The sequence below is a fragment of the Phoca vitulina genome, unplaced genomic scaffold (genome assembly GCF_004348235.1).
Source record: "Phoca vitulina isolate PV1807 unplaced genomic scaffold, GSC_HSeal_1.0 scaffold90, whole genome shotgun sequence".
Taxonomy (NCBI): domain Eukaryota; kingdom Metazoa; phylum Chordata; class Mammalia; order Carnivora; family Phocidae; genus Phoca; species Phoca vitulina.
In genome coordinates, this window is record NW_022589793.1 from 2536488 (window position 1) to 2558454 (window position 21967).

Below are 21967 nucleotides of genomic sequence, written 5' to 3' on the forward strand. Positions count from 1 at the left end.
TGCGAAGGAAGATGCAGTAGGATTTAGCAACTGACTGGATGGCGGGGGTGAGGAAAGTGGGGGCGGATTTCTTCTGGAACAGTGAGAGAGATGACACACACCAATGCAGTGACACCGTGTAAGTGGTGTGTGGGCTCCAGAGGAAGACAGACCTGGTTTCAAGCACAGGCGCCGCCACGTACTAGCTGGGCGCCCTCGGGCACATCATTTCTCTCTGAGCATCAGCAGCCCTGTCGACACAATGCAGGTCAGCGCGTCTTCCTCACAGGGTCGTGGCACGGCTCAGGTGACAGCATGGGTGTGACAGCCGTCTGTGGACTCAAGTGGCATGGCCACGTTGGGTCAGTCTTCTGAAAGCCAGGAAGCTAGGTGTTGGTTGGAAACGGTGCCTTTTATCATGGAGATGGTTCGGGACAGCCTCTGGGGCAGCCCCACTTCACCTTTGACATTAGGCAGAGTTCCATGCCTGTGAATTGGCTTTGCCCCGGTAGCAAAAAGGGATCCTCCCCAGCCTTAGCAAAGCAAGATTTGCACGCTGGTGGCTCCAGCTTGAATGCCCATTTCCACCATGTGTTGCCTCATTTGGACCTTGCAACAGCTTTCTGAGAGTAGGTGCCGTTATTATTCCCATTTTGGAGAAGACAAACAGAGGCTCTGAGAGGCGTAGTGAATAGCTTCAGCTTCTAGGTGGTAAATGAGGGTTCACAGTCAGGTCCAGCGGATCCCACAAGCCTGGCCTGGAACTCTTGGCAGAAGACAGGATTTTGTCCCTTGAAAGCTGGCTCTTTGGGGGCCTCCTGAGACAGATGAGAGTTGAGGAAAGACCCAAGGGCCCTTTTCTTTCTTCTCCGAACACAGATACCTGCAACCAGTGCCGGAATTTCTGTCACAGGTGGATACAGATTCAGGGACAAAGATTGCTTCTAGGGATGTCAGTTTTCTACTGTAGACCCTAGTGAGAATAAGGTAGAAAGGGAGAATCAGATCCAAAGAGAAAAAATAAAATGTTGATGACTTGATTCAACCCTCCTTGGAGGCAATGAATAAATTATAGTGGTTAGATTTGGGAATTTGGGGGTGGGGTGCCCTGTGAGACAAAGTAGGGATCCCAAGGCGTTCTTGGGGCAGATGCTCCGGAGAAGTCTCCTGGGCCTTTGACTATGGTCTTCTGCTTCTGGGATCAACCATTAGCTGGGATATTATTTTCTTATGGCTGCTATAGCAAGTTACTGCAAACATGGTAGCTTATTACGACACGAATTTATAATCTTATCGTTCTGGAGGTCAGAAGTCTGAAAATGGGTCTTATGGGGCTAAAATGAAGGTGTGGGCAGGGCTGCATTCCTTCTGGATGCCCCAGGGGACAATCTATTCCTTGCCTTCTCTAGCTGCTGGAGGCCACCCACACTCCTTGGCTTGTGTTCCTTTCCAGCAAAGGCATCATTACTCCAAACTCTGCTTCTGTTGTCATATCTCCTCCTCTGACCCTCCTGCCCCCATCTGGTAAAGACCCTTGTGATTACATTGGTCCCACCAGTATAATCCAGAATAATTTTCCATCTCAAGATCCTTAATTTAATCCCATCTATAAAGTCCATTTTCCCATGCAAGGTAACATTCCCAGGTTCCAGGGATTAATTAGGATGTGGACATCTTTGATGAGGGTTGGTGGAAGGCATTCTTCCACCTACAAAGCTGACCGGGAACCTTCACGACCTTACATGGAATAAGGGAGGGGTGGAGGCAGACAGAGCTGGAGCTTTATCTCATTCTCTGCTGGAGCTGAGTGGCAGTTTCCCCTTTTAGACAAGTCATGCATGAATTCTCAGACATTTTCATTGCTCACCTGGCCCCTAGGCATTTGAGTTGGAGGCTCTGTTGTGTGGTCCTAATAAAGCATGGCTACAGATCAGCTTCCGAGGGCTGTAGGCTGCAGGCTTTTAAGTTCCGCAGAGCAAAGAGCTGTTGAATAAACCATGAAGCATCGAGGAATTCTTGGCTCTTACCAGGTACCTGTTTGAAAGTAGGACCTGGTGCGAGTTTCAGCAGCTCAGTAAGTGTTGTCTCTTATTTCAGCAAAACTGGTTTTACCCTGAATTTGCCAAACAGAAATGAGGGGGTGTTTATTTGTATCACAAAAGGATTTAGTTTGTTTCTTTAAATAGCCAGCCCTACTACTTTTCTTCATAGTGTTTTAGTTAATGGGAAATTTGATTTGCACAACTTTCAGAAACACATTGGGTATAAGAAGTTCCTGCACCAGAAGCTCATCAACTTTCTAGTGTGTTCCCAGCTTCTCCATAGAGTATGCTCCATAGAGTATAGTCAAGTCACCTGGCATATTGATTCTACCTTGCTCAGGATAGATTATTTTTTTCATGGTTAACTGGATGGCTGCGTTCAAGAGACCTTGACAATGGCTGGTACCACTACCCCTGTCTGTGGTGGTGGTCTTTGGAAAGCCAGCCAGGAGCTACATGTACCATGAGGTTGATTGGGCTTTCTTCTTTTTCTGTGGCTGATGATTATTCATTCTTTTGTTCATTCATTCACAAAGTAAAGAGTTTACTAAATATCAGTTATGTAAACTGGTTTACTAAATATCAGTTATGTACTGGAATTGGAGCAGATGCTAGGAAAGTAGAGAGGAGCCCCCCTCCGCCTCAGAGAGACTAAGGATGATGAAGATTTTGACGGATATTTTAGATGTTTTGAAGAAAAGACTAGTGAGATGACTTATAAATGGTGGTGGTGGGGAACAACTTCTCTAAAGAGTTCTGGGTTGAAGAAGAAATTAGAACCGTAGTAGACTAACTAATTAAATCACTATAAAGAAAAGTAGTAGGGCTGGCTATTTAAAACTTAAAAATGGCAACTCGGTATTAGACACAGGATGCCACCAAAGCTGTACTTGAAAGGGAGGTTTTTAGCTTTAAAATATTTAATTAAAAAAATTTTTAAGATTTTATTTATTCATTTGAGAGAGAGAGTGAGTGAGAGAGAACACAAGCTGCGGAGGGGGGAGAGGCAGAGGGAGAAGCAGGCTCCCCAATGAGCAAAGAGCCCGATGCAGGACTTGATCCCAGGACCCCTGATCATGACCTGAGCTGAAGGCAGACGCTTAACCAACTGAGCCACCCAAGCACCCCTAAAATCTTTAATTTTTAATGAAGAAGAACGGGAGTATATTAACTGAGCAGTTCATTCAAGAAGCTTGAGAAAGAACAGTAAGTACAAGCAGCAGACATTTGCTGAATACTCAGGATATGCTAGGCACAGTATTGAGCGTGGATTAACTCATTTAATTCCGACAACTCCCCTATGATACGGGTGTTGTTGTTATCACCATCATTTTCCAGAGAAGAAACTGACGCACAGGGAGAAAAGATAATGTACCCAAGTATTACAGTTTGCAAATGATGCGGGATCCAAACCTGGCCATTGACTCCTGAATTCATACTGCTAACCAGCAAGTAATACAAGTACAAATATGAATAAGTAGTACAATTAAACTAACCAGGGCAAATAAAAGTACAAGTAACAATGAATAATGTAGGGGAAAAAAATGCAGTCAAACTGAGAAATATATCCACGTCTTTAATTATAGAAAAGGGGATGCTTGGGTGGCTCGGTCAGTTAAGCTTCTGATTCTTGATCTCAGCTCAGGTTTTGATCTCAGGGTCATGAGTCCAAGCCCTGCGTTGGGCTCCACGCTGGGTGTGAAGCCTACTTAAAAAAATAAATAAATAAAATTGACAATGAAGGAGACAAACCTCTGGAAAAAATAGAGAGACTACCTAACAATACAATGTGAAGAAGGAATGAGAAGGGGCATTTCATCATCTCAGATGAGCACACGCCATGAACACACATTGAGGAGAATCCTACGGACAATTCCCAAGGCAAATATCAATTCCAAGAGTTAGTTTGAGAAGAGAGTGAGGGAGGAATGAAGCTGCTAAAAGCTTAGAACGGACTGTCTGTTTTCATCCCTTTTGTTCCACAGTGTTCTGAAAGTTATAGACATGGAAATATGAGAAGGGGGAAAAAGATAAGGAAAGAAAAGAGGCATATCTATCAGGAGGGTAAAGGAAAAATATTGTCAATGGAGCAAATGTGATTCTCTACCTGGAAAACACAAAGAAAGCAACTGAAAACCCACAAAAAACTATTAGGAGTTTAAAAAAAGTGCCTACAAAATAAATATATTGCTTCCCTATTTGTAAGCCATCACCAGTTGGAAAACAAAATGGAAAAAGTGTCCAAATCACAATCACATAAAAACTCCTCCCCTAATACAAAATGAGAAATGTGTAGAGAAATCGAAGGCTTCACTGGGAGACATGAAGTCAGATTTTAATAAGGGGACACCCTATTCCTTATAGAAAGACTCGTAAAAGTGGCAGCTGTATGGAATTTAATTTCTAAGTTTGAGACAATTTCAAAGTTCCGGTGAGTGTTTCTTTGACGGCGGGGGTGGGGGGGTTGACTAAATGCAATTCCAATAAGAATTCCTTTGGTATTTTTAAAAGCCTGGTAAACTGATTCTAAAGTTCACTTGGAAGAATAAACATGCGGTGATTGCCAAGAAAATGTTGAAAGTAAAGATAATGAGAGAGGACTTGCCCTGCCAAGATATAACATATTCTAAAGCGACTATAATTAAAACCCATATTGCTGTACTCCAAGACAGAGCAGTGAAACAGAACAGAAGGCCCAGAGACAGACCCTAGTGTATATAATTATTTAGCATATAATAAAGTTGGCATTTGAAATCAGTGGGAAAGGGGCGGGTTATTCAATAAAACATATTGGGACAATTGATCACCTATTAGGAAAAAAATGGCAAAGTAGATTCCCATGCACATCAGGTGGCAAGAAATTACAGATGGATTAAAGAATTTAAAGAGCAAGTCATGACGTAGACAAGTAAAAAAAAAGAATAATATTTATATGAAATTGGGGCATGTGGGAGGGCCTTTTGAAGTATATAGTTGGATTGAGTTTTCTTTGTCCAGTTTTTTCTTTTAGTAGTGTGCATAATATTTCTATTCTTGTATTTTTTTTTTTTAGAGAGAGAGCGTAAATGGGAGAGGAGGGGCAGTGAGAGAAGGAGAGAGAATCTCGAGCAGAGTCCCCACTGAGTGGAGAGCCTCACGTGGGGCTTGATCCCATGACCCTGAATCATGACCTGAGCTGAAATCAAGAGTTGGACACTTAACCGACTGAGCCACTTAGGCGCCCTTTTGTTCTTAATTGTTAACACACATATTCAAACTTACAATGCCTTACATGGGGTTTCTCAATATCTATAACCTTTTGAGGAATGAGACAAGACTCTTAGCACATCTCCATGTTATGGCCATTCTCCCACCCCCATTTCTTTCTTTCTTTTTTTTTGTTAAAGATTTTATTTATTTATTTGACAGAGAGAGAGCACAAGTAGGCAGAGTAGTAGACAGAGGGAGAGGGAGAAGCAGGCTCCCCACTGAGCAGGGAGCCCGATGTGGGGCTTGATCCCAGGACCCTGGGATCATGACCTGAGCCGAAGGCAGACGCTTAACCGACTGAGCCACCGAGGCGCCGCATCCACCCCCCATTTCTTATGACTTAGATTCTTCCCCCTTTCCTCTCCCTCTTTGTGTGTGTGTGTGTATGCGTGCGCGCGCGCGTCCGCATGCATGCATGTGTGTGTATGCGTGTGTGTTAAGATTTTTAATTTTTTTAAAAAAGATTTTATTTATTTATTTGACAGAGACACAGTGAGAGAGGGAACACAAGCAGGGGGAGTGGGAGAGGGAGAAGCAGGCTTCCCGCTGAGCAGGGAGCCCGATGTGGGGCTCAATCCCAGGATCCTGGGATCATGACCTGAGCTGAAGGCAGACGCTTAACGACTGAGTCACTCAGGTGCCCCAAGATTTTTAATTTTTATTTTATTTATTTTATTTTATTTTTTTTAAAGATTTTATTTATTTATTTGACAGACAGAGAGAGAGACACAGCGAGAGAGGAAACACAAGCAGGGGGAGTGGGAGAGGGAGAAGCAGGCTTCCCGCGGAGCAGAGAGCCTGATACGGGGCTCGATCCCAGGACCGTGGGACCATGACCTGAGCTGAAGGCAGACGCTTAACGACTGAGCCACCCAGGCACCCAAGATTTTTAATTTTTAAAGTAATATCTACACCCAGGGTGAGGCTCGAACTCACAACCCAGAGATCCAGAGTCGCGCACTCCACTGACTGAGCCAGCTGGGCGCCCCTCCCTCTGTTTTTTGTTCTTTCTTTCACCACTATTGCTTCTGCCTCTTTTCATTCAGTTGTTTTGGTTATTGTTTTGTGGGGTGTATAAACTCTAGTACTTCTTTTGTGGGAAGTAAATTTTCTAAGTCCTTGTATTCTGGAAATGCCTTTATTTTGGACCCCCTCTGGAATACCAGTTTGGCTTTATATGAGGTTTTAGGTCGAAATAACTTTTCCTAAGCCTTTGAAGCTACTGCTCTATCATATTGTAGAATTCAGAACTGCAGATGAGAAATCTGATGTCAAAATTATTTTTGTTCTGTTGTTGGTAATCTTATCTCTGTCCTCTTCCTGCGCCTGCTGGACATGTTGGAATGATCTCAGATACCCTCACCCTTCAGTCTTTTCTTCCTTCATACCTATGGATGCTTGATAATTTCTTTCTTTTCTTAATCTTCAGGGAATTTTCTTTTTCTGTTTTCTTTGATTAGACCTTTACCATTCTCTCTTGAACGTCCTTTTAGATGGGTATTAAAATTTTTGGATCTATCGTACAGGTTTTGCATCATTTCTTTGATTCCTTCTCACCCTTTTTGTGGAATTCTGGGACAGTCACTCAATTTAGACTTCCAGTTTGCCAAGTTCCTCTTTAGGCATGCCCATTCAGTTATCAGCCCAACCACTGAGTTTCCAGTTTGGGCAGTAATATTTTTCATCCCCTGACCTGTGTTTTTCTTTGACTCTTGATTTTGTTTCAAAATGGAAGTAGGCTTATTTCACCTGATTATATAACTAGTATATACTCATTGAAAACATTCTGAACAATGTAGAAAAACGTAAGGTTGAAAGTGAAAATAACGGGTGTTCTGTGAAAGGGAGCTATGTGCAAAATGACCTCCAAAGGCTGAAGGGGTTGAAGGACCAAGGAAAAAGGCCAAGTCCAGCTTGATAAGAAATGATTTAGTAAGGGGACTTAGGGACAGAAGCAGGTCTTGGGTGGCTGCAACACAAGTAGATCTCCACCCCCTCCCACCCCCCCCACCCCCGCCTTCCATAGGACCTGCTTTTATAACCCCAGAGGCTGGGGAATACGTGTTGGTATACACCTGGGAGAGATGCTCAAGGATAGTTGTGTGTCATAGTCATATCTCCAGAGCACATCAAGGACATTATGTTCCAATGATGTATTTGAGGGTGTGGTTAGACAAAAAAGAATGAGGCTGGGGATGGTGCTCAAGAAGACTTCAGGTCACAGAGTCATCCTCATGGTGGATTTGTCCAGATGTCATTGGTCTGGTTCACACGATGGGCAATCCTACTGCCCAGAGATAACCATCACTGGCTTTTGTTGACCACTGTTCGTAAATTTCTCTCAAGGTTCATAAACATATAGGCACAGAGCAGACACACACACACACACTTGTATAGGATTTGACACAAATGTCTTCATACAAAGCATATATAACTTATAAGATGCAGTAGCTATTAAAACAGAAAAGGGAGTAAGCAAAGGAGAAAGAAATTGGCCTCTTTGGACATCTTCTTGGTTCCCAACCATGGGAATTTAAAAATTTTGTATTGCGAAAAATATCAAACATCTATTAAGGTAGATAGCTTGGTATAATGAATCCTCATGTGTCCATCACTCAGGTTCAAGTAATAATCAATCATGATTAATTTATATTCCATCTATAACCCTCCCTTTCTCCTTCCTGTCATACTGAATCTTTTTTTTTTTTTTAAGTAGGCTCCATGCCCAGTGTGGAGCCCAGTGCAGGGCTTAACCTCACGACCCTGAGATCAAGACCTGAGCTGAGATCAAGAGTCAGATGCTCAACCAACCAACCAACCAAGCCACCTAAGTGCCCCCTGAGTTATTTTTTTTAAAGATTTTATTTATTTATTTGAGAGAGAGAGTGTGAACATACGTACTCCCCAGCCTCTGGGGCTATAAAAGCAGGTCCTGTGGAAGGGGGAGGGGATTGTGCAGATCTACTTGTCTTGCAGTAGATGTGTGTGAGGGAGAGGGTCAGCAGAGAAGGGAGCATTGCTGTGTATTAAAAAAAAAAAATTCTTTTTTGGGGCACCTGGGTGGCTCAGTTGGTTAAGCGACTGCCTTCAGCTCAGGTCATGATCCTGGAGTTCCGGGATCGAGTCCCACATCGGGCTCCCTGCTCGGCAGGGAGTCTGCTTCTCCCTCTGACCCTCTCATGCTCTCTCTGTCTCATTCTCTCTCTCAAATAAATAAATAAAATAAAATTAAAAAAAATTCTTTTTTTCTCATTGCTTCCCTGTGATGCCATTTAACATATGCCTCTGTCACTTGTATTTTCTGTAAATTGGTAGTTAGATCAAAAGGCTTGAACTGATTCAGGTTTGATTATTTTGGCAAGAGTACCTCGTAGGTGGTGGAGTACTTCCTGGTACTTTCATCGGTAGGCAGAGCGAGTCTTCTTGTGATGTTACCAGCCACTGATTGTTGCCCAGGTCCCTTGTCTCACTAGGGATAGTTGTGAACTTTCCTGGCCTGTTTTCATTCGCTGAGAATGCTCTTTGGAAAGATTCTGAGCTGGTTCCTACAGCGTGGTACATGTCCTCCAGGAGCCCACCGTTTAGAGTTTATAAAAGTTAGATTTAATACAGTCTCTGACCACCCGTTCCCCTAAGCGATAGCATCCCCAGATGGGGGAGCCATATCATAGGTGCCTTTAACTCACTGGAGTTCAAATATATGTATGTGTGTATTCGGTTGCAAACTACTAGAGTAACAAAGGAAACATTGCAGGTTTTTCCTCCACTCTTGCACTCAGTTGGCATTGCTTTTGGGTGAGATGAGGGCACGGGTCTGCCACGCCTGCTCACTCTGTTTTTCTACGTGGCCCTTCGTGTTATGCACGTCTCTCTGCGTGTGATTCTAGTGTTTAAATATATGTGCTCCTTGTGCATTCTGGACCTAAACCCAAGCCGACTACTTCATGTGGTGCCCGATCTAAGAAACCACGTTGTGTTTCAAAACCAGCACAAGACCTGACAACTGAAGGGATCTTCTGGGGGGTGGTGTAATTTTGAGTATTTGTGATCTTTTGAACCCCAGTTACCTTTAGAAGTTTAACTGATTTGCCAGATGCAGTAGCAGTTTGGTTTCAGTAAAGGGCAAGGTGGGGGAGCTGAAGCCATTGTTCATTTTGCCATAAAACCTTTCTTGTTGCGAAGTCCAGGCTTAATGATCTCTTTCCCCCCTTTTCCCTCTCTTCCTCCTCTCCACTTCCCTTCTTTCCTCCCTCCCTCCCTCCTACCCTTGTTTTCTCTTTTGCAGTCTGCTGTTTTGTGGTGCACAAGCGGTGCCATGAGTTTGTCACCTTCTCCTGCCCAGGCGCCGACAAAGGCCCAGCCTCCGATGTAAGTAACGGGCACTGGTCCCCTTTATCCACCCATAGTCAGTGTGTCCTTTTGGGTAAATATGGCTGTGCTTAGACCAAAAAAAGAAAAGGTGGGCTGTTCTTATTCCAAGACAGGGGGTGGTCCTTACAGCCTCTGAGACATTTTTCATTTTAACAGGAAGGACAAAACAAAACATTTTGGGAGTGAGGTATGATGGTATACAAAACCAACTAGTTCCCCTACTATGGTTTTGCTAAATGCCTTCATCTTTACGGCTGGGGCATGGAGAGTGGTGGTGAGCTGCTAAATTGTTCCTGCAACTCTAAAAAGATAGTTAGAATGGTACCTTAGGATGTACTTTACAGCTCTTTGTTAGGGAATTCTTGATACCAGGGCCCAAGAATTAGGAGGGAAATGGGTTTATCCTGCTACCATGCATCCCAAAGCCTGGCTACTATTGATGGGGCGGGGGGATCCTTCTGGGTAAAACAGGCAAATAAGTTTTATTTTAATCAGTATGAACTTATTTTAATATGGATTGGAAAAATGTACCTAGTAATGGTTTTGAATTTATGGTAGGGATAGAGAATTTCCTACCTAAATAAAGATATTTAGGTTAAACGAAAGATAAGTTGACTTAAGGAAACTATTAAGTGAATGACCCCATGGGCTCTATAAGGATATGGCAAAAGCTTTGGTTTAAGTTTGTCCAAAGCTTGGAGTACATTGTTGATCATCTACTCAACAGCCATTCCTAGCCCTCACTCTCTTCTTTCTGGCAGAGGCTGCCTCTCATGCTACAAGCTGGAAATGCCTGATACTTGCATCACTAACTTGTAGTTAGTGAAAGATCATGTGACCCAGTCCTGCTCAGTGGGACCTTGGGGGAAGTCTGGGGAGAGCTTCCAGGAAAGACTTCCCTTTCTGATAAAAGCAGACACCCCTTTCTTTTTCCTGTTGGGTGTTTTTGTGTGAGGATACAATGGATGGGGTTGTGGCAGCACTTTTGGGTTAATGAGGGAGATGTACTTGCATCCTGAGCATCACAGATTGGAAGAGTCGAAGGAACCTGGGTCATTGATGACACTGTTGAGCTGCTGAGCCAGCTGTGAGTTCTCTTATGCCCAGACTGCATCTGTGAGATAAGAAGCTCCTCTTAGTAAAGTCTCATCATTTGGGGTATTCTTTAACACGTTGCTGAAAGTGCCCTGGTAGGACTTCCCACCGTGCACACTCCTCCCTTGGCCCAGTGATGAGCTGTGTTCAGCAGACCCCATGTGCATCTGTCACCTCTAGTTCTCTTATTTTGTTCCTGCTTTGGTTCACCTTCCTAGAATTTTCCCCATTGGCATGGTCTTCATTACTGGCCCTGTCCTTACCCACTTAGATCTGACAGCGGACAGCTTGCCAGAAGTGAGTGGCGACTACCTTCTGTCATTGCATTTGAGGACTGTTGTCAGCCTTCTGTACATGGTCATCTGCCACTTCGCTACACATCAGGGGCAGAACTGTCACCGAAGCCACACGAACACTCTGGAGCTTGTAGGGCAGTTCCTTTGCTTGGAACCTGGTACTTGGGTTTAAGGATCCCAAGTAGCCCAGAACCACGAAAGCCCTTCCAGACTTGCCTGCAGAGATGAAGATGGGACTGTTCACCATGTTCTCTGAGCTCACAGTTCCTGGCACTTTTAGTGCAGTTCCTTCTCTCGTCCCCAGGAAAACAGGTGGGGAAGTTTGGGGTGGCAGCCTGGCTCCATTATGGAGCTCTGAAGCTTCCTGCAGCCTGAGGCTTGAGTCTCACACTGCAGCCAAGAGGCTGGCGTTTCCTACATCTGGTCTATATTCGTTGGCTTTTTCTGTTGCCTGAGACAGAAACTCCACTCAAACTGGTTTATGTGAAAAGGGAAACTTTTGGTCCCCGAAGCTGAAAAGCCCGAGGGTAGACTGGCTTCAGACACAGAGGATAGTTATGCTGCTTGGCCAGGTCTGGTTAGGTGCCTCCCCCCGTGTGGCCACCCCGTGATTTAGGAGTCAGGGAGCCATGGTCCCTCGGAGAACTGGAGAAGCAGAAGTGTACTGGTTAAAACCATAGACTATGGATGGAGCCAGCATTCCTAGGCTCAGATATGTGTGACCTTGGGCAAAACAAAGTACTTAAATCTCTTTGTCCCTAGATCCCTCTGCTGAAAAATGGATAAAATCATAGTCCCCATCTTATAACCTTGTTAAGAGTGTCCAGTGTATACGTACCTGTAAAAGCGTCTGGTTCATGGCAAGAGCTATATATGTGAGGATGATGATGGCAGTGATAATGAATAACAGTGAATATATGCCGGGCAGGTGGCTAGGACAGATGGCTACCACGTAAGTCTGAAGAATTAACGGGCCCTCTGCCTGCCACTTGGCAGGCCTTCCGAGGAGTGTGTAGGCTCCATAAGTGGTAGGAGACCCCTGTCTCTATGAATGGAGAAGCCCAGCCATTCATTGCTTCGGGGGTGGGGAAGGGCATGCGGTACTCCCTGCGGCCAGCATGCATAGGATTTGGCAGCCGACTTGGAATGATTCTATCTCTGGACACAGTTCCAAGAAGGTCAGCTGGCACCAAGGAGGATGAACTGGTCCAGACTCCTCAACTGGCTTGACTCAGTTCATTGACCTTTTCCTGTCCATGGCTGGAGACATGATTAAAGATCTGGCCACACCTGCTCACCAACCTGGCCAGGCTCTCTTTTGGCTGCCAGTGAGACTCCTGCAGTCCTGGAGGGATGCCCTCCTCCTGCGTGACCTTGGAGGAACTGGTGTGCAGCGAGCTCATGGAGCAGGCAAGCACAGTCTCCACCTATGCAAAGGGAATGTGCTAGGCTCCATCCTCTACCCGTCTGCTATTCTAAGCCCTGTCTGAGCCAAGGAATGGTCTGGACATTAGTAGAACTTTGTGTAGTTGGTGTTCTTCTACAGATAGGTCCACATTACGGCATATCAGGCTACCTGCGGAAACTTGATGAACCAAGCTCTGTCCCGGTGACTTCAATCACTGACCCAACCATTCCATGCAAATGGGAATAGACGATATATATATAGGCATCAGCCAATGGAGGACCTCAAAATATGGCAGAGTTTCTGGCTGTTGACTTCTGGTCATCTGCAGGCATGGTCTTGGTCTCCCCTGGTTGGAAACTCTCAATTCTGCTCTCTCTTGGACCTTGTAGAGAGACCAAGCCTCTGGTACCACCATAAGCATTACATATGACATTCTATGAATGCACTCAGAATACTAACCACATACCCAGCCTCCTGAGAGATCGTCTCAGAATAAGAAAAGGGGACTTGTCTCTTGGGGCCAGAACTAGGGTGAGTCAAGCGGGGTACTTGCCCTGGGCACCAAATTTAAGGGGTTCTCGCCTGTGTCTGCAGAATGATCTAGGATGGCCCCACTCACATGACTGGCAGTGAGTCCCTTATCAGCCTGGGCCCCTTGGTTCTCCTCCACATCACCTGTCATCCTCCAGCTGGCTCACTCTGGCTTGTTCACATGGTGGTTTCAGGGCTCCGAGAGGAGCAAGAGAGCATGTCCCAACACATACCATGTTTGATAACGTCCCACTGGACAAAGTAGTCTAATGACCAAGCCCAGATTCAGGTGGGAAAGAAATAGACTCCACTCTTCATGGAGGTTGTGGGGGGAGAATCTCTGGTCAATCTACTGAGATCCTCTTAACCTGAGTGGTAGAACAGAATTCCTGGGCACCATCACACGGGACTTCATAAAAGATCCGCAGATGTTAGTGTGGTTCAGGGAGTCATAGCCAACCTCATAAGAGGACGCATCTCATTATTTCCCTGCCCCATGTTCCTGTATGATTTAGCCATCTCCAGCTACAAGTGGGAAGCTAGGCAATGTCTTGATCATGTCCAAAGACAATGGTGGTTAAGCCTGTGAGCTCCACAGTCAGACATATCTGAGGTCAGGTCCTGTCTCAGCAAGTTACTCATTAGGGGGACCTTGGGTGTATCATTTTCCTTCTCTGTGTCTCAGTTTCCTTCTCTGTAAACTAGGATATTAGTACCAACCACATAGGTTTGTTGTAATAATTTTTTAAAAATCCTTAAAATGAAAAAGGGTTAACAACAAACACAACAGCATCAACAGCAAATGGATTAGGAAACCATTGTGTGAAGTGCTTAGCACAGTGCCCGCAACGCAGGAAGCCCTTGATACAAGAGGCTAAGGGCCTGGCGATTGCTCTCTCTATCCCCGAATCTTGAATGTACTCATAATTCTCTACAGTCCTCCACCCCGAGCCTGCCCTTGTGAAGTAATTGCTGTCTCCATTTCCATGACTTGACACAAAACCTCCAAGTCTGAGAAAAGAGCCTGGACTTTGGGTCCAGACAGCCTTGGTGTCAAATTCCATTGCTCTCATTTACTTACTCCTCCAGCGATCTTGGGAAAATAACTTAAGTTCTGTGATCCTTAGTTCATCTCTTTAAAATGAGGAAAATAATACCTAAAATCATAGTTCTTTTTTTTTTTTTTTTTTGGTGAATATTCAATGAGAGACTGCTTGAGCCACATCCAGAATAGTGTCTGGCACAAAAAAAAGGCACTCAGCAAATGGTTTCTGAATTATTATTAATCCCTGGATTTGTCTCTCCTACTTGAGAAGGGATGCAGGTTACCTTGTGACCTGCCAAGGAATAATAGCCAATGATAATAGCTAATTTTGTTGAGCAAGGGCTCTGTGCCAGGCAGGACAGAAGTTACAAAAGGATTCCTTAGCTGCTTTGTCTAAAGACACTTTCTTCAACATTTTATGGTTTTAGCAATGATTTCTTACTGTTTATAGTCAAGATGCAGAATAAAACCCATTTTATGCCCTGTGTCCTCCCGATTACATCACTGGGTCAGGGCAGTTAAAGATGATGCACACTGATGTTGAGCATATCCTTTTGTGTTTTTATTTTATTTTTTAATTTTTAATAAAAGTTTTTTTTTTTTTTTTGGTAATCCCTACACCCTTGTGGGGCTTGAACTCATGACCCTGAGATCAGGAGTCACATACTTTTCCGACTGAGCCAGCCAGGCACCCCTCTTTTTGTGTTTTTAAATCCAGTCTCACTTTATGAAGAAATACATTAAAAATGATAAATCATGAGCTAAATGTTAAAGATTTAATAAAAGGAAAATAGAAGATTTAAAAAGAATGTATATATTAAAAAGAATACGTATATATTATATATATAATGTATGAATATGTATAAAAATGTGTTTGAAAATCTGGTTGAAATGGATGATTTTCTAGGAAATTCTAACTTGCCAATTTTGTCTCAAGAAGAAATTGGAAACCAGAATAGGCGAGTAACCAAAAAAGAAATGAGAACATTGCCCAAGAAACTTTTCTTCTCCCAAAATTATAGGCTTCGTGGGTAAATGGTCTTAAACTTAAGAGGAATGAAGGATTTCTGTGCATTTTAAACTGTATCAGATTACAGAGAAAAAGTAAAACTTCACAATTTTTTTTTAATTGAAAGTGAGAGAAATCCAACTCAAATTAGCAATAGGAAGACAGATTGGCTCATGGGAAGGACATTGGGAATGGAAGAAGCTTCAGGGACGAGGGCCTCAGATACCGGAACTGAGGCTGTGATACTTGCAAGGTGCGTTCTCATTATCAGCTGTATCAATTAGCTTCGCTGGGTAACAAAGCATCCCAAAATTTAGTAGCTTGAGGCAACAATCATTTATTTTTTCTCATGATTCTCTTGGCTACTTGGGTGATTCTTCTGATGTGGGTGTATTTGGTTGATCTTTGCTGGGCTCTGTCAAGTTCCTGGTCAGCCAGTTAGTTGGCTGGTGCTGGATCACCTAGGATAGCTTCACTAACGTGACCACCAGTTGGCAGCTTGTTGGCTTGGGCACTTTGTTTCTCTTCCATGGGGTCTCTTTTCCTCTAGCAGGCTGGCCTTGGCACATCCACATACTGGCCTAGGGTTCCAAGCACAGCCAGAGAGGGAAATCCCCAAAGCATAGGTGTTTTTCAAGCCTTATTGTGTCACACTATGGCTAAGATTCAGGGGTGAAGAAATAGGCCTCACCTCTTGATAGGAGGAACTACAAAGTCTTACTACAGAGACGCATTCAAGGATGGAGGAGTTTGTGGCCATTTTGCATTCTGCCACATTGGCCCTCATCATCTGTGTTAGCTATTGTATTTGCCCTTCTGAATCCACTCTGTTTTCTCCCTGACAGACAGACCTATAAGGACTGTGTCAGTTGGGGTTCCCTTTACCCCCTGACTTCTGGTTGGGCCCACCCGGAGGGACCAATAGGAGATTGGAAGGTGAGGGGAGGGTGGGCTGGGTATTTATCATGGGGTTGTCTTGGCTCTACCCTTTGACCGAGGGTTGCTGCTCCTCTAAAGACACTTTTCTCTACACAGTTCTCTCCTTGGGTTCCAGGAGCTACTCTTTGCCCTTGTCCCTTGGCTCTTACTCATCCCCAGTTACTGCACTATCCCCTCTGGCTTCCCAGCACCATGCCTGTATCTTTACAAGTGGTCCTTTTACGAAGCCTCCCTTAAACTCTCTTAAATTGAGTATGTCATCTGTTTTGGGCTGGGACCCCAACTGGTTTGTCCTTGCCTCCTTTGCTCCTACTGTAGACAAGACACATCTATAAATATGTCTGTCAACTTGGTGATAGTGGACCCCATGGGAGAATGGAAATCCCAGTGGAGGAAGTGGGCTTTCTTTCTGCATTCATAATCAGGGAAGGGTTCTGATTGGTTGGCCCCTTGTTGTTGGGAGAATGAACTCTTACAGTTTAGCAGGCCTGGTTCATATGACATCCCTATGGCTCAGAGAGCAGTGTGTGTTATAAGAAGAGGGGGTGGGAAGCTTTGATGGGCTGACAAAATCATTAGCTACCACACCTTGTTATTATAAGCTAGCTTGATCACAATTACCAGCATAACCAAGTAAAGTTGGCATAAAAAGTAAACTGTACACTGTGTGTCAACCATATTTCAATTAAAAAAAGTAGACTAGTAGTAGTCTAGATTCACATATGCTAAATAAGATACTTAATGCTATTTAATTCTTGGTATAGACATTGGCTCAAATAGACTTTTTTTTAATGTGAAAGAAACAATCTGGAAATTAAATAACAAAGTTTTGGTCAATATAACAAAATATAGGAACCAAGATAAAAGTAAGCCAGGAAGGAATCATGAATTCTGGAAAGTATACATTAAGGTGGTAGAAGTGACAGCAGATAATATCAGTTATCTAACAAATGTAAATGGATTGGAATTCTCCACGAAAAGTTGAAGACTATCAGATTGGATAAACAATGTATAATTCTAGTCAATGTGTAGGAGAAACTTCAAACATAGCTTAAAAATAAAATGGGCAAAGATATACTGCAAAAACACACATAAATGTAAAACATGGTCTTAGTAATACTATCAAAAGAAATAGGATTCAAGCAAAAAGCACACGCAGGAGCTCGAAGAGGAGGAAAAAGGTACTCTAATATATTACTGGTGAGTGTGTAAATCAGTATAATCCTTCTCCAGGGAAAATTACCAATATTTATCAGAAGCCTTAATGACTTCCTGGACCTAATAATTACCAAACCTAATCCTTTTTGACCTAAGAATTACAATTCTAGAAATTTTTTTGCTGAGGAATTATTTAAGGATATGCAAATTTACTCGGCTAAAGTGATACTCAATGCATTAGTATTCATACTAACAAAAATTTCAAAACTACCTAAATGACTGCCAGTTAGGGCTTATGTAAGTAAAGCATACCCATATTTGAGTGCTGCACAGTGATTAAAATGTCACAATATCTGGGCAGCCTGCTAAAACCTGGAAAGGTTCTATATCATGATTGGGATGGTGCCTATACGTGTGTACGCATTTTTCAAAATTCACGAAACTGTTCCTTATTATAGGCAAATGACACTTCAATAAAAAGCCAGAGTAATTAAAATGTTATTGACACGGGAATATAGTCATGAGATGTTGGTGGAAAAAGCAGACAACAAAGCATTGCGTATGGTGTGATACATCAGAAAACATAAAAATACACACACATGTAAAAACAAAAGGCCACATCTTCTCAACATATTTTGGTGGCCACTTGTCAGTTCTGCTCACTGTCTTATTCCAGACTGTTGCCTGCAGAGCTTGGGAGATCACTTTGGGGTATTCTTTAACTGGTTTCTCCAGTCTTGCTTGTTTTTGGTGCCACTTCACCTCCAGCGTGGACTCTGGCTTCCCACTTAATTCAGTTAAAATCAAATGTGAGCGATAGCTTGAGTAGAACTGTAAGCAAGTGCAGTTGCTTCTGGGTGTGGTTAAACCTAAGGTCTTCCACCAGCTGGGAGCTAGCTTATCCTCGAATGAGAATCTTCAGATGCCCCTGGTAAGATGCTGGCCCCTGAGAAGCCTTGGCCAATTCTCTGGCCCCAGAGAAGGAGGGTAGTCCCAGCCCTACCCATTTCCCGCCTCCGTATTTGGGGCAGTAAAACATCCCTGTTTTCAGAGAGAAGGCCCACCTCTTCCTATGGCATTGGCTGGGCTTCTTGGCTCAGATAAAGCCACACAACTGTGTACTCAGAGCCTGGGTTGTTCAGTCTCATGTAACACCAACAGGGGACACACCACAGTTCAGCTCTGATGATGCTCTGAGCCTAACTCCTTCCAGGAGGCGAAGCAACAGTTAGGGTTCAGCATCCCTCTTGGCATCATGGTAAGATCTCACCATCACCTGGACCAAAGAAGACCTGTTGTATCTCTCAAGGATAAATAACGTCAGGTGTAATTTGGTCTAAATAGGACAGGCAGGCAGTCTGTCTGATCTATTACCTCTCTCAATCTGAAAGCGCATCCTTCTGCTGAAGATTCATTCTATTTATGTTATGTAACATTGCAGTCTCTAACTTCTGCCTTCACAACAGAAGTGCTCAGTAATCAAGAGTGTGTGTTACCAAATGCCAAAAGAACGCCTTACAGGGGGGCTTGGAGGTGCTCTGAGGGTTGGCCTGTCTAGCTCTGAGGCTAGGCTGTCATTAAATATCCGAAGAGCTGTTGTATAGATTTTTTTTTTTATCTATAGCTTCAAAGGACAGAATCAGAACTGGGGACCATCTGTTCGGGCTAAAGAAGAGCAGCCCAAACCAATGGGTTGCCGTGTAAGGATATTAACTCCCCATCTCAGTGGAGCAGAGATCAGTTGTCATGGATGATGTGCTAGATGTGGGTTTCTACCACATTGGTGGCTCTTTCACTGGTTGTGTTTGGTTGCATGCAAAGGAAGCCCCTTTTGGTTAACTCGAGTTAGAAAGGAATTTATTGGGAAAGCTGTGATGCACTTTAAATTCTTTTTTTTTTTTAAAGATTTTATTTATTTATTTGAGAGAGAGAATGAGATAGAAAGAGAGCATGAGAGGGGGGAGGGTCAGAAGGAGAAGCAGACTCCCTGCTGAGCAGGGAGCCCGATGCGGGACTCGATCCCGGGACTCCAGGATCATGACCTGAGCCGAAGGCAGTCGCTTAACCAACTGAGCCACCCAGGCGCCCGTGTGATGCACTTTAGAGAATTGGAAGAAAACCGGAACGATCAGACCAGCTGTATATGATTTTGGTCCTTGTGTTGCTTTGGTTTTAAATTCACATTCCGGAAGAAGGGAGATTATTTGGTCAAGTTCACGTTACCTCAGTAGCCCTTGGTTGGGTCTTTACATTGTTCCCTCCAAGAGTAAACACAATAAACACTGTGGGTGGGATGGCTTTCAAAGGGAAAATGAGGCGTTGCTACAAAAAAAAGAGGAAGCAGAGAGGTTTGGCAGGTCAAAACAACACACCGCCACTACAATTTCTAAATGGTGCTTTGCAGAATATAGATAGGTTGAGTGCTTAAGGATTCTTTGGGGAGCCTGCTAAAACCAGACTTCACCTGAAAAAATACAGACAAGAGCCTGGAAATAGGTATTTTAAAGTCCTTCAGGTAATTCTGATGGGTCGCTGAGTTTGGAAACCAGTGGAAGGCAGTACCAAGTCGTGGCTCTGAGCCCCGAGTGGCTGGGCTTGCGTACCGCATCTGCCACTCACTCACTGTCTGGATCATCTTGGGCCTGTGACCGGACTTCTGCCTCAGTTTCCTCATCTGTAAAAAGAGGATAAAATGAAGATCAAATGAGTTAATCCACGTCAAGGGCTTCGTGCCACACCTGACACCGAATTCTTGCTAATATTCTAACCACGGATGGTCCTTTCAAGTTTAGGGAGCGAATTTCAAAAGTCCAGGCTTGTTTTTGGCACAGCATGCATCCATCTTGCCTGCCACGAAATGGAAATACGTAGACACCTCCCGTGGGCTGGTTGGAGGGAGAGTCTAACACAACGATGGCGGTGTGATAAAATGCGCTTCTTCCAACCACCGTGGAGCGAGTGCCCCGCGATCCCTGGGCTCCCGTTGGCCGAGTGCCTGCAGAAGTAGCGTGGAGAGGGCAGAAAGAATTGCTTCTCAATAACCCTTTGTGTCTCACTCTCATAAAGACACAGCACTTCATGCTGTGGAGGAAGAAGCAAACCCATGATGCGTGGCGTCCCGAGAACAGAAACGAGCTCTTTCTCCTGTGCAGAAAAGGGCAGGGCTGCCGTGATTTGAATGAGGTGCAGATGTCCCATCTTATGAATCATTTTGGCTTCTCTTAGTTGGGGGCAGATTGGCCTCAGAGCCTGATAAAGGCAATTTCCCAGAGATTTAGCCTGTGGAGGCTGCGGGCTTGGGGGAAGCAGAGAAATCAAAAGGCAGATGACTCTGGAGAGAGGCAGCCGGCAGGGATGTGAAAGGCACAGGTCCCGGAGTCAAAAGACCTCATTTCTAGTCTTCCTACTGTCTCTTAACTTTTTGTATTCCCAATGGCTCCCCTTACCTCGAGTGGCCTGGAATTCTAGGATTTCTAAATGCAGTATTTTTATTTTTATTTTTTTAAGTTTCTTTAAAAAAAATTTTTTTTTTTTTTTTTTGTAATCTCTACACCCAACATGAGGCTCGAACTCACGATCCTGGGATCAAGAGTCACATGCTCTTCTGACTGAGCCAGCAAGATGCCCCTCGATACAGTATTTTTAAAATGTAGTAACATCCAAGGGCCAGCATTCATAGGTATAATTCTGTTTTAAGCACTTTACATAGAATAACTCTTTATTCTTCCTCACACTCTAGAAATTCCATTGCTATCATCCCCATTTTACAGATGAGGAAACTGGGGCACTCAGAGACTAAGTGACTTGCCCCAGGTTACAAGACTAGTGAGTGGTAGAGCCAGGATTTGAACCCAGGCAGCCTGGCCCCCAGGGCCGTGTTCTTACTCAGTACCTTCAGCTACCTCATAACTGCAGCCCTATCCACCTGGACAAATCTCACGGAAGCAGACAACCCTCTTCTCTGAGAACTGCCTTGCCAGAGAATGCACCCCCCGAAGCTCGGGGATGCTATAGCCTTGGCCCCGTTTGGGGGCCCATATGCATGTGGACATCTGTCCCAAGCTGGACCGATCAGATTCTCTCTTTAGGGATTTAGAATTTGGAATTAAGGGTGCTGGTTTTAGTCTGCAAGGGTCACATGGTTTTTGAAAACTGTTTATGGGGCATGAAAAGTGTCCATCTTGATGAATTCCCACACAGCAAACATTTCCCTGGAACCAGAAGCCCTTCTGGGTCCCTGTCCACTTCCCCCACCTCCAACCCCTTCCATAAGACCAGCGACCCAGGCCAGCAGTAGTTTGCTGGCTTTTTTTTTTCCCCCATTGAACTATTTATTGTCATTTTACTTTATTTCATTTCATTATATTTCAGAAAGAACATTTAATATAAGATCTACCCTCTTAACACACTTAAATAAAAGATTTTATTACTTATTTATTTATTTACAGAGAGGAAGAGCACATAAGCGGCGGTGGGGGGGGGGGCGCGTGGGGGAAGGGAGAGGGAGAGAATCCCAAGCAGACCCTGCACTGAGCGCAGAGCCCAACACGGTGCTTGATCTCATGACCCTGAGATCATGACCTGAGCTGAAACCAGGAGTCAGATGCTCAGCCGACTGCACCACGCAGGCCTCCCTCCCCCCTCGCCCCCCGCCCCAGCAAGACACTTTTAAGAGCACAATACAGTACTGTTGACCACAGGCAAAATATTGTGTAGCTAGAGTTTACTCATATTGTTTCACTGAAACTTGATGCCCATCGATTGGTAACTCCCCCTTTCCCCCCTCTCCCCAGCATCTGGCAGACACCATTCCAGTCTTTGATTCTGTGAGTTTGACTGTTTTAG

The 21967-nt window shown here is 44.2% G+C and overlaps 1 protein-coding gene across 2 annotated transcripts in view; it reads left to right on the forward strand.

Annotated features, from left to right (window-relative positions):
• PRKCB (protein kinase C beta) overlaps window positions 1-21967 on the forward strand; it is a 317275-nt gene that overhangs the window by 123121 nt on the left and 172187 nt on the right. For both annotated transcript variants that reach the window (XM_032396231.1, XM_032396232.1), the window contains exon 3: window positions 9556-9638. In XM_032396231.1, the coding sequence (XP_032252122.1) occupies window positions 9556-9638 (83 nt within the window). The remainder of the gene's footprint in view (window positions 1-9555; window positions 9639-21967) is intronic.